The following is a 16,223-nucleotide window of genomic DNA, read 5'->3' as shown; positions in this document are numbered from 1 at the left end:
AATATCCTTCTACACTCCCTCTTGACTCAAGACAGAAATCTCAACTCCTCTGCCCTGCGTTGGAAGGCCTTCATAACGAAGTTCCCGCCAAGCTCGCTGACCTCTCACCGCTTTGATTGTGCATCTTTCAAACACAACATGTCATAACCCCCAGTGAAACCCTCATGCTTTCATTGCTCCGGGTGCCAGGTCTTGGACTACTCTCGCTACCCAGAATAACCTTTCCTGGGGGATCCTGGCCATTTCATCAGGCCTTAATTCCTCCAGAAAGCAACCTCTGACTCCTGCCTAGTTCCAGATCCCAGGCTGACTGAGGCACTCCGTCAGGCTACCAGTTTTACTGGAATGCTTGTAAAGCCCCCATATGACAGTTCCCTCATTAGCTCCCAGCTCACCCTGATGCCTGCAACACAAACTCCAAGTTCTTCAATCTGGTCCCTGCTGATGTCTCAGCCAGCATTGTCCCTGGCTGTGCACATGATGCTTGCAGCTGCTGCTGTGCTTGTGATTGGATGTGCTGTGCTTAGTTGCTGAGTCATGTCCGACTCTTTGTGACCCCGTAGACTGTAGCCCACCAGAAACCTCTGTCTGTGGGGATTCTTCAGGCAAGAATACTGCAGTGGGTTGCCATTCCCTCCTCCAGGGGATCTTCCCAACCCAGGGATCGAACCCGGGTCTCCTGTGTTACAGGCAGTTTCTTTACTGTCTGAATCACCAGGAAAGCTCAAGAATACTGAAGTGGGTAGCTGTGGTTCTTAAATGTGTCCAACTCTTTGTGACTCCATGGACTGTAGATTGCCAGGCTCCTCTGTCCATAGGATTCTCCAGGCAAGATTTCTGGAGAAGTCATTCCCTTCTTCAGGAGATCTTGCCAACCCAGGGATCAAACCTGCATTTCTTGCATTGACAGGCAGGTTCTTTACAACTGAGCCACCCGGGATGTTTCATCACCCTGAAAGAAGAATGGTTCTTTAGGCTGTTTGCAGTCCTGGCCTTTGCCCCCACTTCACTGCACTTGTAACTGCATTCACGATTCCCAAAGGCGGGCTAACTCTTCTGTCCACACCTGAGCTCAGACGTTTCCTCCAGGAAAACTTTCTAATTCTGCACCCCTCCCCCACCCCAGCTGGGTCACGTGCCTCTTCTGACCACCTGGAGTGCCTCATCATTGCCCTTGTGCCCCTACTTTGTAGCTGCCTGTTTGTTAGTTGGCTTCCCGTAGATTAGTCTCCCCAGTATGGTGGCCACCAGCCATGCGTCGGTATTGAGCACTTGAAACAGGATTAGTCCAGGTTAAGATATAAGGTGGCAGCTGCTAGCAGATACTGTTTTGAGAATGGCAGGTGCTGGCCTTGAGTCTGATACAGTTCAGAAAATTCAAGTTCTCAGTAATGGAACAGTGCATCTGAAACCACGTCTATAATGGCTACCCAGCTCCATTAACAAAAAAAATATGTATTTTTTGGCTGCACTGGGTTCTTCTTGCAGCACAGGCTTTCTCTAGTTGCAGCAAGTGGAGGCTACTCTTTGTTGAAGTGCGGGACCTCTCACTGCCGTGGCTTCTCTTCCTGTGGAGCACCGGCTCTAGGTGCTCCGGCTTCAGGAGTTGCAGCGCATGAGCTCATTAGTTTCGGCGCACAGGCTTAACTGCTCCCTGGCATTTAGGCTCTTTCTGGACCAGGGGTTGAACCTGTGTCTCCTATTGACTGTGCCACCAGGGAAATCCTCCAGCTCCATTTTTGATGCTTAAGCCACAGTGACTCCATTTTTATTCTACTTACATTCTTTACTGGTTATAGAAGATGTACGAAGAGGATGTATGCTTGCCAGGCCATAGGACAGGCTGTTCTGGTCAGCATAAAGTTCAAGACAGATCATGTATCAGCCAGAAGGACTTCCCCATACATCAACATCTGAAAATTTATTCGATCATAATCTACATCTGAATATAGAAAAAAGTAAGATTAAAAGGAAAAAGCAAAGAACGTCAAATAGTCCAGGACAGGTGAGGAAACTGAGTCACCACATGCTTTTCAGATTTTCCTAGAGATGGGAGTTCCCTGGCAGCTCAGTAGTTAAGACTTGGTGTTTTCACTGCAGAGGATCTGGGTTCAGTCGCTGGTGTTGGACAACTAAGATTCCACAAGCCAAGCAGCCTGGAGGGCGGAGGGGTGGGGAGGTTTGCCTGGAGAAACTTGAGGTCTGATTGATTTGAAACGAGAAGTGGAATCCTGCTGTTTCTAAGCTCATTTTACAACCTGATCTTTGCCAGGAAACATGGAATGCCCACTCTTTCAAGACAGTGGGTACTGAGGCAAGAAGGCGGCCGTTTGTGAATTCCCAGCGCTCTGCGTGGGTGGGAGCTTGAAAGCCCAGCCTTCTGGTTTTTCCTGGCCAGCACCTACAGCCAGCTTTGAGGGCTGTGTCACACTCGGGCAGCTCTTTCCCTAACCGTCTTTCAGCTGCACCCCTCTAACTCTCAGGGACCATAGGACACGTTCCCGAAAATGAAGGTCTGGGGATGAGAAAGTGTAAAGACCTGCCGGATTTAGGATAACCCTGGCTCCAGCACCCACTTGCTCATCAGCCTCTCACTTAAACTCCTTGCGCGTCAGTCCCCTCATCTGTAAAATGCTAGGACTGAATCTGACACCTTCTTGTTCAAGTCCTCTTTTCGGCATATATCCGATTCTTTAGTGACGCAGACTCGTCGTTGTTGAATTTGTTTCTTGATTGTCATCCCTACCTGCTTCTCCTAGGTGCTGGGGCGGCGGGGGTGCCTGGGAAGATGTCAATATTTTGGTCTCTGTCGCCCCCAGGAGGCTTAGGAGAGTCCCTTGTTGCAGGTGTCCAACGCAGATAATATGTGCCGCCTCTTAAGGTAGAGGAAAGCGGGGACTACCTAGGTCTGGTTGGCTCACGCTTTTACCCCCATAAGCTGGTATCTAAGAGCCATTTGTGTTGAACAACACACAACCGATATGTGTTGAACGAAATAACTGAGCTTCAAGCTGGCGGAACTAAAGGTCCTTGGAACCCTTCCTTTGAGGGGTGTGTTTCCGGGCGGAAGGCTTTCACGTGAACCTCCCCCCCCCCCCCCGGCCCCTCTGTTTGGTGGTCGGATCCCGTGTGTCCCCACTTAGGGCTCCCGGGTTGGGGGTTAATGTTTTCGCCTCCTGCATTCCGGGATCGGGCTTTCGGGAGGCCGTTCCTCACAACGGACGAACAGAAGGGTCACGCCCGGAGTAAGGGCCCTGGAGCACGAGGCCAGGTCACCAAGACCGGACCTGCTGACCCACTGAGGGGACAGGATACTTGCAGCTGCTGCTGTGCTTGTGGTGTGCTGTGCTTAGTTGCTGAGTCATGTCCGACTCTCTGGGACCCCATGGACTGTAGCCCACCAGAAACCTCTGTCTATGGTTTGTGCCGAGCTTCTTGGGAACAGAGAAGAGGCGGAAACCAGGCAGGTCTTGGGGGGGAGGGGTGGCTTTGGAAAGACGGTGGGGAGGTGATGGGGTCGACCGAATCCAGATTCTGGAGGTGAGAGGCTTCATTGGCGGCCGCGGTGGGGATGGCGGGGGTGGGGGGCAATGAAAACACTTAATTGTTGTCGCAGGACCTGCATGAAAGGAAGAGACCTTGGAGCTGCAGAGAAAGATACTCGAAGGGTATTTAACCGTCTGCTTTGCCCCTTCGCTCTGTCCTTATCAATACCTGCTAACTGACTGGACGGGCACAGAGTACACCCACCCACACAGACCCCGTGAGTGGGGAAGCCCAGTAACACAGCCCCACCCAGCGCGCGGCCGTCCCGGCTGCCCGCGGGCTTCCAGGAACGCAGCCTGTCTCAAGGCCCATGCCCTCGCCCATCTGGACGTCCGGTGCTTCATTTGTGAAACTTGTGGCAAGGCCTTCAAAGGACCCCGCTGTCTCTGCCCGCCCCGTCTCACCTACCGAGCTTCCTGCCGCTGCTCCTGCTGCTCCCGGCAGGTCAGCCTTACCAGGGAGCCAGTCAGCACGCACTGGTGTATCAGGGCAGATTGGGTCTCCTGCTAATGTGGGCACAAAAAGGGAAAGACACAGTGAAAGTCTCTCAGGCGTGTCTGACTCTTTGCGACCCCATGAAGTTCATGGGATTCTCCAGGCAAGAATACTGGAGTGGGTAGCTGTTCCCTTCACCAAGGGATCTTCCCAACCGAAGGACTGAACACTTGTCTCCCGCATTGCAGGCGGATTCTTTACCAGCTGAGCCATCAGGAAAGCCCGTTGTAGATGCATAGGAAGGGAAGGGCACACAGGCATGCCTTTAGGGGGCTACGTCCTGGGAATCCTGCCCCAGGTCACCAGCATCCAGCTCGAGGGCTGTCAGTTGCAGAGCTAGGTCCCGGCATCTCTGAAGGACAAGGCAGCACCTTTTCTGTGCTGGCTCTTTCTAACACTGTATGATCTTCAGCCTTCGGGTGTGCTGCGAGTCCGTGGGTGGCAGGGGAAGCAGGAGACAGTATCATGAAAGATGCATTCACCTCCCAGGGCGATGTCTGGTCTCCTTGGCTCAGATACCAAAGAATCTGCCTGCAGTGCAGGAGATCACTGGGTCAGGAAGATCTCCAGGATTCGGAAATGGCAACCTACTCCAGTTTTCTTGTCTGGAGAATCTCCATGGACAGAGGAGCCTGGTGGGCTGGAGTCCATGGGGTCAAAAAGAGTTGGACACGACTAAGCGACTAACATAACACTTTTTCCTATTGTAGAATGACTGGTTCCTTCTCCAGCCTAGAACGATAAAGTGACTTTTAAAGTCTTGCCTGGAAAATCCCATGGACAGAGGAGCCTGGTAGGCTGCAGTCCATGGGGTCGCCAAGAGTCGGACACGACTGAGCCACGTTACTTTCACTTTTCACTTTCTTGCGTCGGAGAAGGAAATGGCAACCCACTCCAGTGTTCTGCCTGGAGAATCCCAGGGACCGGGGAGCCTGGTGGACTGCCGTCTATGGGGTCGCACAGAGTCGAACACGACTGAAGTGACTTAACAGTAAAGGCAAGTCACAACTTTTCGGACAAAAGCTATCTCTTTTGTCTTCCCTTCCTCCGCATCTACCGTGTCTCCAAATAGTGACTATACTGGCTGGGTATTTTCTTTTTTTCAACCCTCCGATGGCAGAAGTGAGGCGCGCAGGCACCCGGAACCGTGGTCCGCGGGTGTTTGTTTCCCGCCGGGACGGATACCTCGGACCCCGCCCGGCCGCAATGGCGGCGGGAGCCGGAAGAGGGCTTCGGGCTCTTACTGTCCATCTCCACCGCGCCGCGGACAGACGTTCTGGGGCCGCCCCTCGGGCTGCTTCCCGCCGCGCTCGGACCCAAGAGGCTCCCGCACCGCCAGCCGGCGCCGGGAGGCAGAGCCCGAGCTCCGCGCGGCCGGAGAGGCCCGAGCGGGGCGGTGCGTCCGCTGGGGCGCCCTCTTGGACGCAGGCGCGCGGGGCGGAACAGCTCGGAGCTCGTGGGTTCCGCGGAAAGAGCGAATTTAGAGGGTCCCGCGTGTGTCCGCCCCGCAGGCTCTCAGAGGGCTCCTCGACCCCGAGCCTCTCCGGGGGCCATGGGCCCTCCTTCCCTAGGGTGGACCCCGCCCCGGGGCCTCTGCCCACCTCGGAAGGCCCGTCACCCCCTCACCTCCGGGGATGGTGTTGGCCCTGCGTGGCCGGAGCCCAGGCGCTCCTCCTGTCCCTGTGCCTTCCCGGGAGCTCCCCGCATCGCCGGAGCCACAGCACCTCCTGCTCGGAGGTCTTCAAGCACGCCAACGAGGATTCCGAGGCGTCGCTTCACACACCGGCCCGCTGTGCCCTTGTGTTCCCAGGAGGCCCGGCGGCTGGCCCAGAACGTCCAGGACCGCTCGGCTGGAAGGGATTTCCTGGACGGTGGAGAGGCCGCAGGGGTTCCGTAATGCCTCCCGTTTCTGGTACAGAAGGCAGAGTGCGGGCCCTGGGCCTCCTGCTTACTTGTCCTGTGACCTGAGGTTGCCTCGCTGGGCCAGTTTCCTCCTCCTGAAACTCCTTGTGACCTCCAGCTATCCTGGCCAGCGGGGAGAAGCAGGAGTCTCTTGTTGGACCCCTGACTCTCCCACAGCCTCTCTTCATAGCCTGGGATCGATCACCACCCATCCTGGACTCAGTTTCTTGATCTGTGAGATGGGACAGAATGAAGCGTCCTTATGAGGTGAGCTGCAAACTCACGTAATATGAAGGTAGCACACACTGTTCCATAGCTTTTATTTTTATCTTCGACCGAGCAGAACAAATTGCGGAGTCTTAGTAGCGGCTTGGAGGATCTTAGTATTAGTTCTCAACCAGGGATGGAACCTGTGCCCTTGGCAGTGAAAGCCAGGAGTCCTAAGCACTGGACTGCCAGGGTGTTACCTTCATCACTTCTTTCTAGTAACTCATGGTGCCTGCCGAGGCAGGTGAAAATAAACGTTACTTAGTTTGAGTCCTTTTTAAATTGCAGTGGTAGGGCTGGAACCCAACCAAGGTGGAAACCTTTCCTTTGTGCGTGTGGATTGTAGGCTGGAGTGCTGCCCTAGGAGTAGGTTCCCCAGTCGGGTCAGGGCTGGGTGATGCCACTTGTGGCTGGGCCACCTCAAGAAGGGCCTCAGATCCCAGGTGGAGGAACCTGGGGACTTGGTCCTGAGGGTCACAGGGGCTGTGAGAAGGTCTCATGCATGTGAGGCAGCTGTGAGATGAGTATCGCGCCAGGGTGGGAGAAGTTCTGGGGGCCAGGGTACCAAGGAGAAGGCTGGTGCAAGGGCCCAGGTGGGAGGAAGGGGCCAGAGCTGGGGCTTGGGGGGTGGAGGGGAGCATACAGCCGTCAGGAGGAGGCAGGGAGCACTCTGTTCTTGCCCAGCTTTGGGGAGTGAGATGGGGGGGGCGGGATGGGGAACTTTGGGTGGATGAAGGGTGTCATGATAATCATGATGGTGTGATCACTAATCTAGAGCCAGACATCCTGCAATGTGAAGTCAAGTGGGCCTTAGAAAGCATCACTACAAACAAAGCTAGTGGAGGTGATGGAATTCCAGTTGAGCTGTTTCAAATCCTGAAAGATGATGCTGTGAAAGTGCTGCACCCAATATGCCAGCAAGTTTGGAAAACTCAGCAGTGGCCACAGGACTGGAAAAGGTCAGTTTTCATTCCAGTCCCAAAGAAAGGCAATGCCAAAGAATGCTCAAACTACCGCACAGTTGCACTCATCTCACATGCTAGTAAAGTCATGCTCAATATTATACAAGCCAGGCTTCAGCAATACGTGAACCGTGAACTCCCTGATGTTCAAGCTGGTTTTAGAAAAGGCAGAGGAACCAGAGATCAAATGGCCAACATCCGCTGGATCATGGAAAAAGCAACAGAGTTCCAGAAAAACATCTATTTCTGCTTTATTGACTATGCCAAAGCCTTTGACTGTGTGGATCACAATAAACTGTGGAAAATTCTGAAAGAGATGGGAATACTAGACCACCTGACCTGCCTCTTGAGAAACCTATATGCAGGTCAGGAAGCAACAGTTAGAACTAGACATGGAACAACAGACTGGTTCCAAATAGGAAAAGGAGGACATCAAGGCTGTATATTGTCACCCTGCTTATTTAACTTATATGCAGAGCACATCATGAGAAACGCTGGACTGGAAGAAGCACAAGCTAGAATGAAGATTGCCGAGAGAAATATCAATAACCTCAGATATGCAGATGATACCACCCTTATGGCAGAAAGTGAAGAGGAGCTAAAGAGCCTCTTGATGAAAGTGAAAGAGGAGAGTGAAAAAGTTGGCTTAAAGCTCAACATTCAGAAAATGAAGATCATGGCATCTGGTCCCATCGCTTCATGGAAAATAGATGGGGAAATAGTAGAAACAGTGTCAGACTTTATTTTTTGGGGCTCCAAAATCACTGCAGATGGTTACTGCAGCCATGAAATTAAAAGACGCTTATTCTTTGGAAGAAAAGTTATGACCAACCGAGATAGCATATTCAAAAGCAGAGACATTACTTTGCCGACTAAGATCCGTCTAGTCAAGGCTATGGTTTTTCCTGTGGTCATGTATGGATGTGAGAGTTGGACTGTGAAGAAGGCTGAGCGCCGAAGAATTGATGCATTTGAACTGTGGTGTTGGAGAAGACTCTTGAGAGTCCCTTGGACTGCAAGGAGATCCAACCAGTCCATTCTGAAGATCAGCCTTGGGATTTCTTTGGAAGGAATGATGCTAAAGCTGAAACTCCAGTACTTTGGCCACCTAATGTGAAGAGTTGACTCTTTGGAAAAGACTGATGCTGGGAGGGATTGGGGGCAGGAGGAGAAGGGGATGACCGAGGATGAGATGGCTGGATGGGATCACGGACTCGATGGATGGGAGTCTGAGTGAACTCCGGGAGTTGGTGATGGACAGGGAGGCCTGGTGTGCTGCGATTCATGGGGTCGCAAAGAGTCGGACATGACTGAGGAACTGAACTGAGGGCGTCACTGTGACCCTGTCCCAGGAGAGAAGCAGGGCATTTTGTTTGGGTGGGGGAGATGAGCTTTACCTTCCGGCAGGGTGACTGAATTCCATTCATTCCATCATTTAACCGGTATTGAATTCTGCCACTCCCAGCTCCCCAGACCTTTGCTAGAGTCTGAGCATAGACTTGCCCAGGACAGAGCAGGAAAGGCAGGCAGGAAAGTAGCAAATCCGTTAAGGAACAAGACCCTAAATTGAGATGCAGAGGAGATGGCCCGAGGGGCAGGTCGGGGGTCTCCCCTCCCCTCCCTAACCTCTGATATCACCTGCAGCGCTCCAGTGATAAAGGGTTACTTGAGTTCCCACCTGGCCAGAAAGGATGCCTCCTTGTAAGGGCTTGGGAGGAACATTCCAGAAGGAGGAACAGCAACACAAGGCCCAGGAGGTGGGAGAGGTTGGCAAGGGGGCACCTTGGTGCTGGGGGCCAGTCCACCCAGGGCCGGGGCGCTACTGGGGTTTAATCTAAAGTGCAGCAAGAAGGGTTTGGGGTCAGGGAGTGACATGTTTTGGCCGGTTTACAAAATTGCCGCAGTGTTGCCATAGGGAGAGGGCGCCAGAGGAGGCAGAGTGGTGGGAGGGGAGGCTGTTACCATGGCAGCAGTGTGCTGAGGACAAGCCCGAGGTGTCCCCAGACAGTGGCCATGACCCCTGACTCGGGTCAGGTAGAGGCAGTGTCATCCTGGCTCCCCCACCTGAGGGTGCATGGCTTCCGGCCCATCATGTGACCTCTCTGAGCTTCTGTTTGCTCGTCTAAAGGTTGGGGTCCTCAAGACACTTCCCGTCTGGGTCCGCTCTGATGACTCGGTACATCTAACAATCACAGCCGCTGGCACCATGCAGTTCAGTCGCTCAGTCGTGCCCAACCCTTTGCGACCCCATGGACTGCAGCATGCCAGGCCTCCCTGTCCATCACCATCTCCCTGAATTTGCTCAGACTCATGTCCATTGAGTCGGTGATGCCATCCAACCATCTCGTCCTCTGTCGACCCCTTTTCCTGCCCTCAGTCTTTCCCAGCATCAGTGTGTTTTCCAGGGAGTCAGTTCTTCTCATTAGGTGGCCAAAGTTTTGGAGCTTCAGCTTCAGCATCAGTCCTTCCAATGAATATTCAGGGTTGATTTCCTTTAGGATGGACTGGTTGGATCTCCTTGCAGTCCAAGGGCACCTTAGGAAAGGCCCAATAAATGTTGGTCATTGTTGCTATTTCCAGAGATGGGTGTGGTTCTCACCTACAAAGCTAGTTTTCTGGATCTGAAACTTAAGAAAGGGATCTGAGGGAGAGATTCACGGGGGTGTCTGTGTAGCCCAGGATCTGTGTTGTTTCCTCCCCTCCCAGGAGGGGAGGTACATTTGGCAAGACCTGTTGTCACAGCCTGGTGAGAGGTTTGGGTGGGGGGGGGGGGGTGACGGTCCTTCTGGCCTCTGAAGGGTGGAGGCCACGGGTGCTGGTCAACCTCCCACAGTGTGCAGGACAACTCTGCAGCAAAGAATGGCCCAGTCCCCAGAGGTCAGCAGGGCCAAAATGAGATGCCTGGTGTAGACAGAGGGGTGTTGGCCCCTTAAGCCGGGCACACTCTCTCAATCCACCAGTTTCCATCCAGTTTCCCTACCACCTGCCATGAAATTAGAGGAGGAAGAATTTGTAGGACCAACGATGTCCAGTACGGAGCCACACTTTAAAAAGTGAAAAGGAACAGCTGAAATAGTTTTAAGGACTCATTTAATACTTAACCCAGTCAGTTTACCCAGTGTATCCTTTCTCAGTGCTTATTTAATTTCTATGCAGAGTACATCATAAGAAACGCTGGACTGGAAGAAACACAAGCTGGAATCAAGATTGCTGGGAGAAATATCAATAACCTCAGATATGCAGATGACACCACCCTTATGGCAGAAAGTGAAGAGGAGCTAAAAAGCCTCTTGATGAAAGAGGAGAGTGAAAAAGTTGGCTTAAAGCTCAACATTCAGAAAATGAAGATCATGCATCCGGTCCCATCACTTCATGGCAAATAGATGGGGAAAGAGTGGAAACAGTGTCAGACTTTATTTTTGGGGGCTCCAAAATCACTGCAGATGGTGACTGCAGCCATGAAATTAAAAGACGCTTACGCCTTGGAAGAAAAGTTATGACCAATCTAGATAGTATATTCAAAAGCAGAGACATTACTTTGCTGACTAAGGTCTGTCTAGTCAAGGCTATGGTTTTTCCTGTGGTCATGTATGGATGTGAGAGTTGGACGTGAAGAAGGCTGAGCGCCGAAGAATTGATGCTTTTGAACTTTGGTGTTGGAGAAGACTCTTGAGGGTCCCTTGGACTGTAAGGAGATCCAACCAGTCCATTCTGAAGGAGATCAACCCTGGGATTTCTTTGGAAGGAATGATGCTAAAGCTGAAACTCCAGTACTATGGGCACCTCATGTGAAGAGTTGACTCATTGGAAAAGACTTTGATGCTGGGAGGGATTGGGGGCCAGAGGAGAAGGGGATGACCGAGGATGAGATGGCTGGATGGCATCACGGACTCGATGGGCATGAGTCTGAGTGACCTCCAGGAGCTGGTGATGGACAGGGAGGCCTGGTGTGCTGCGATTCATGGGGTCGCAAAGAGTTGGACACGACTGAGCGACTGAACTGAACTGAACTGACCCTTTCTCAGTGGAATCCCCAGGCATCATGCACGATGTACTGTACACTCTTTGTTCTCCGTCTTCAGAATACGAGGGGTGTCTGCATCCCAGCCCGCCTCAGGTCAGCCTGGACGTGTGCCAAGTGCTCGAGAGCCACGTGTGGCCAGTGGTTGCCCTTCATGGCTGTACAGTTCTGGAGGATCTTTGTTTTTCTAATAAAACTTTTATTGAATAAAAAAGACAAACACCAAAGTTATTCTCCAAATCCCGTAAGATATAGTGATACTATACAGTAGGTCTTTGTTGGTTATCCATTTGAAATATAGCAGTGTGAACATGTCCATGCCAAACTCACTATCCTTCCCTTCCTATCCTTTCCCACCTCCAGAACCATAAGAGCCTTCTTTTAAGTCGGTGAGTCTGTTTATTTTTTTTGGTTGCATCGTATTAATTGTGGCATGTCCTCTGCACTGGGATTGTGGAGTCTTAGTCCCTGGACCACCAAGGAACTCCCTGTGAGTCTGCTTCTGTCTTGTACATAAGTTCATCTGTATCATTTAAGATTCTGCATATAAGGGATGTCATACAATGTTTCTGCTTTTCTGACCACTCAGTATGACAACCTCTAGTTCAGTTCAGTCGCTCAGTTGTGTCCGACTCTTTGCGACCCCATGAATCGCAGCACACCAGGCCTCCCTGTCCATCACCAGCTCCCGGAGTTCACTCAGACTCTCTTCCATCGAGTCAGTGATGCCATCCAGCCATCTCATCCTCTGTTGTCCCCTTCTCCTCCTGCCCCCAATCCCTCCCACCATCAGAGTCTTTTCCAATGAGTCAACTCTTCACATGAGGTGGCCAAAGTACTGGAGTTTCAGCTTTAGCATCATTCCTTCCAAAGAAATCCCAAGGCTGATCTTCAGAATGGACTGGTTGGATCTCCTTGCAGTCCAAGGGACTCTCAAGAGTCATTTCCAACACCACAGTTCAAAAGCATCAATTCCTCTGCACTCAGCTTTTTTCACAGTCCAACTCTCACATCCATACATGACTACTGGAGAAACCATAGCCTTGACTAGACAGACCTTAGTCGGCAAAGTAATGTCTCTGCTTTTGAATATACCGTCTAGGTTGGTCATAACTTTCCTTCCAAGGAGTAAGTGTCTTTTAATTTCATGGCTGCAATCACCATCTGCAGTGATTTTGGAGCCCAAGAAAATAAAGTCTGACACTGTTTCCACTGTTTTCCCATCTATTTTCCATGAAGTGATGGGACCAGATGCCATGATCTTCGTTTTCTGACTGTTGAGCTTTAAGCCAACTTTTTTACTCTCCTCTTTCACTTTCATCAAGAGGCTTTTTAGTTCCTCTTCACTTTCTGCCATAAGGGTGGTGTCATCTGCATATCTGAGGTTATTGATATTTCTCCCCGCAGTCTTGATTCCAGCGTGTGCTTCTTCCAGCCCAGTGTTCCTCATGATGTACTCTGCATATAAGTTAAATTAGCACGGTGACAATATACAGCCTTGACGTCCTCCCTTTCCTATTTGGAACCAGTCTGTTCCATGTCTAGTTCTAACTGTTGCTTCCTGACCTGCATATAGGTTTCTCAAGAGGCAGGTCAGGTGGTCTGGTACTCCCATCTCTTCAGAAAGGAATGGCAAACCACTTAAGTATTGTCTTGAGGACCCCATGAACAGTATGAAAACGCAAAATGATAGGATACTGAGAGAGAAACTCCTCAGGTCGGCAGGCATTTAGATTATTGCCCAATAAAACATATCTTTCGATCCAGGCCAATATAACTGAATCATCTGTGGCCCGCGGGTCTCCAGTTTGCAACTGGCTGATTGTGGTTCAGGAGCTGTACTGCAAGGTGGGCAGCCACTAGCCACCTGTCTATTTAAAGAAGAGAAAGAGAAACGTTTAAAAGTCAGGTCCTGAATCACGAGCCACCTTTCAGATATGGGGCAGTTCCCCTGCACAGAGCGCAGGTCAGAGGATTTTTCCATCATCGCAGAAAGTTCTTGTTGGCAGTTCTCTTAGAGGGAGCTCTGGCCCAACCCAGGTGCTTGGTTGGGTCACGACCTTAACGCCGGTTCTCTCTGCTCTGTGTCCCCAGCTGCCGCGCCGGCCCCACGCCGCTCTGGTACCGGCGGCGCGTGGCGTTCGCTCTGGGATCACCGTGCAGCTGGAGGACGAGCTGCGGGCGCGCGGCTGCCGGCGCCGGCCTGGCTGCCCTGCCACCCTCTGGTCCTCGGCACCCCCCAAACCTTCATCACCCCATCTGGAGACTTTGGTTCTCTCCGGTCCTCTGTCCCCTTGCCCCGCCTTCCCCCCCATGAGAAGCCCTCCCCTCCGCATCTCCCCATCTGGGGGCTCTGGTCCTCGGCTCCCCACATTTGAGAAGCCCACCCTCCCCATCTGCCCATCTGGCAGGCTTTGGGCTTCTCTGGGCCTCGGTTTCCCCACTTTGCGGGCCGGAGGATCCCGGCTGGGAGACGTTGGCGCCCAGGCTGGCCTCTGGACCTGGGACCTGCATCAACCCCGCGGGCAGAAACGTCGGTCCTCCCGCCCTCGGCGTCGCCGGGCAGCGGACGCAGGCGGGATGGCCGGGGCGAGGCGACGGCCTGGGCGACCCCGCTCGGGCGGGACTTCGGGCAGACGCAGTCCCGCCCGCCTTCGTTTACCCTGCGACCTCGGTCCCAGGTACCGAGCAGCTCCCGGCGCGGGCGGTCGCTGCGATTCCCGCGCCCTGGCCCCCTCCCCGCTCCCGACCCCCAGAAGCTCAAGAGCTGCGGAACCTTCGCTGCGGCGCGCGCTTCCGGCCGGCGCCGTTTCCCAGGGACGCCGCCGCCCCTCGCGCCCCCGCGCCCCCCGCGCCCGCGTTCCCGGCGCCGCCGGCCCGGAGCTCCCCGAAGCTTCGGCCCCGCCGCCGCCGGCCCTCGCGAGGGGAAGCCCGGGCCGCACGGGACCTCGGCCCGCTCCTCCGGACCCGAGAGGCCGCTGCACCGGGTACATGGGTAGGGATGGAGGGAGGAGCCGCGCCGGGCCGGCGGTAATCTGGGTGGGGGTGGGGCCGGGGCCGGCCACGGCGGGGACTGAGGGGCAGGGGCAGCGCGGGTCCTGGGGGAGCGCGGGAAGCTGAGCCGGGCACAGCGCGGGGAGGGGTGGGGAAATAAAGGTGCTGCATCCCGCAGGAGGGGGGTGTTTGGGAGGGGGGCTCCGGGGCCCCGGCAGCTATGGAGAGGGTCGGAACGCTGTCAGCGGCCTATGAGTAGGGGCCGGGCCAGAGAAGGACCCCCGGGAGCGGGGGAGGTGGGGATGTAGCAGGTGTGAAAGTTCACAAGCCGACGCTTGCATAGAAAGCTGGCAGTTGAGATGTCCTAGCGATGCGTACCTGAAATTCGGAGGTTAGATGATGGAGTGAAAGTCGCTGAGTCGTCTCCGACTCTGTGCGACCTCAGGGACTGTAGCCCGCCAGGCTCCGCTGTCCATAGCATTCTCCAGGCCAGAATACTGGAGTGGGTAGCCGTTCCCTCCTCCAGGGGATCTTCCCACCCAAGGAATCGAACCGAGGTCCCCCACGCTGCAGGCGGATTTTTTACTGTCTGAGCCACCAGGGAAGCCCCTAGGTGATGGGAGAGTATGTTGAATCCTTAAGGGGCCAAGTGTAGGAACAAGTTAGATAAGCTCCGAGTGGAAAAGTGGGGAACTGGATTAGTGGGACTCTGGGGACATACCTTGGGAGGAAATTAAGAGCAGCCACAGACGTATCCAGGTTTGGGAGGCCTTCCAGGGAACTAGTGGGCATGGAGGTCTAGGAGGTCTGGAGGCCAAAGAGAGGCCTCTGCGGTGGTCCTGGGGGTGGGGTGTGGGGTGTGGGTGTGGGGAGAGGATGCATCCTAAATTGCGGCCGAGGAAGCGACCCGTTAGAGAAATTCTGGAGGCAAGAATCCTGGCGAGACTTGGAAGAAGCCATGAAGATGTAAAGGACAAAATAGGCTTGGGATTTGATTGGCTGTCGAGGAGTGAGGGAGGCGGGAAGCAGGAGGAAGGTGAGGAGGAGAAGGGAAGAGGCCGGGTGATGCCCTCGGGTCCCCTGGGGGAGGAGAGGAGGACTCGCGAGGAAAGGCAAGTGGGGTCTCTGAGCTGCTGAGCTTAGCCGGAGAAGCCGTCGAGGCTGCCTGGTGCGGCCGAGCGACTCGGCCTGGAAGCGGCCCCTTTTCCCGTCAGGGAGGAAGTCAGTGGGACAGAGGGCCGCGAGCGCTGAGACGGCGGGGACATTGTCCCCGAGCAGCGGCCGTGTTGACCTGTCTCCCCTCCGCCGCTCCCAGCTGCCGCTCCGGATGCTGCTGTTGCCACCGCGGGCCCCCCACCCTCGGGCCTCCTCTCCCGAGGCCATGGACCCGCCGCCCCCCAAGGCGCCCCCTTTCCCCCCGGCGGAGGGCCCTGCCTCCACTGCGTCCTCGGCGGCGGGGCCCCGGCCCCCGCGGCTGGGCCGCCACCTGCTCATCGACGCCAACGGGGTCCCCTACACGTACACGGCACCGCTGGAGGAGGAGCCGCGCGGCCCGACCCCGCGCGAGGCGCCGCCTGGAGAGCCCGGGCCGCGCAAGGGCTATAGCTGCCCCGAGTGCGCCCGCGTCTTTGCCAGCCCCCTGCGGCTGCAGAGCCACCGCGTGTCGCACTCGGACCTCAAGCCCTTCACGTGCGGCGCCTGCGGCAAGGCCTTCAAGCGCTCCAGCCACCTGTCGAGGCACCGCGCCACGCACCGCGCCCGTGCCGGGCCGCCGCACGCCTGCCCGCTCTGCCCGCGCCGCTTCCAGGACGCCGCGGAGCTGGCGCAGCACGTGCGGCTGCACTGAGCCGGCGGGCGGCCCCGGCTCTCCTCCCCGCGCCCGGCGCCCCGGGTGCCGCTCCCGCGTGGTGCACGCCAGCCGTCTGCGCGGGAGGGTCAAAGGCTGCGGCCGCGGCCCGGTTCGCTCCTGCGTCTCCCCTCGCACCCGCTACCCTCACCCTCTCTCAATAAACATTCCGCACTTCACTTCAGGGCTC

The 16,223-nt window shown here is 54.9% G+C and overlaps 1 protein-coding gene and 1 long non-coding RNA gene across 5 annotated transcripts; both read left to right on the top strand.

The window, feature by feature from the left end:
* The first annotated feature begins 3,053 nt into the window (after positions 1 to 3,053).
* On the top strand, positions 3,054 to 11,420 carry LOC138419292 (uncharacterized). 2 transcript variants are annotated; one of them, XR_011248926.1, is made up of 5 exons: positions 3,100 to 3,463; positions 3,617 to 3,990; positions 4,752 to 5,038; positions 5,852 to 6,210; positions 10,329 to 11,420. It is a non-coding gene; the product is annotated as an uncharacterized lncRNA (long non-coding RNA). The 2 variants fall into 2 exon arrangements; XR_011248925.1 differs by lacking the exons at positions 5,852 to 6,210; positions 10,329 to 11,420 and having other exon boundaries at positions 3,054 to 3,463; positions 4,752 to 5,186.
* A 1,893-nt stretch (positions 11,421 to 13,313) lies between these two features.
* Positions 13,314 to 16,212, top strand: ZNF580 (zinc finger protein 580). 3 transcript variants are annotated; one of them, XM_069551974.1, is made up of 2 exons: positions 13,314 to 14,180; positions 15,503 to 16,212. In XM_069551974.1, exon 2 carries the CDS (start codon positions 15,515 to 15,517, stop codon positions 16,031 to 16,033), a length of 519 nt encoding a protein of 172 aa, XP_069408075.1. In that variant the 5' UTR covers positions 13,314 to 14,180; positions 15,503 to 15,514; the 3' UTR covers positions 16,034 to 16,212. The 3 variants fall into 3 exon arrangements, with proteins under 3 accessions (XP_069408075.1, XP_069408074.1, XP_069408076.1); XM_069551973.1 differs by having other exon boundaries at positions 13,594 to 14,188; XM_069551975.1 differs by lacking the exon at positions 13,314 to 14,180 and adding an exon at positions 14,294 to 15,223.
* The last annotated feature ends 11 nt before the right edge of the window (positions 16,213 to 16,223 follow it).

This window comes from Ovis canadensis, chromosome 14 (assembly GCF_042477335.2).
Source record: "Ovis canadensis isolate MfBH-ARS-UI-01 breed Bighorn chromosome 14, ARS-UI_OviCan_v2, whole genome shotgun sequence".
NCBI classification, from domain to species: Eukaryota; Metazoa; Chordata; class Mammalia; order Artiodactyla; family Bovidae; genus Ovis; species Ovis canadensis.
Note: the sequence above shows the minus strand (reverse complement) of the source record. Positions and strands in the feature narration are given on the sequence as shown.

What these genes read in the sequence shown, in the direction of transcription:
- ZNF580 (XM_069551974.1), top strand. Translation starts at nt 15,515, where the DNA reads ATGCTGCTGTTGCCACCGCGGGCCCCCCACCCTCGGGCCTCCTCTCCC.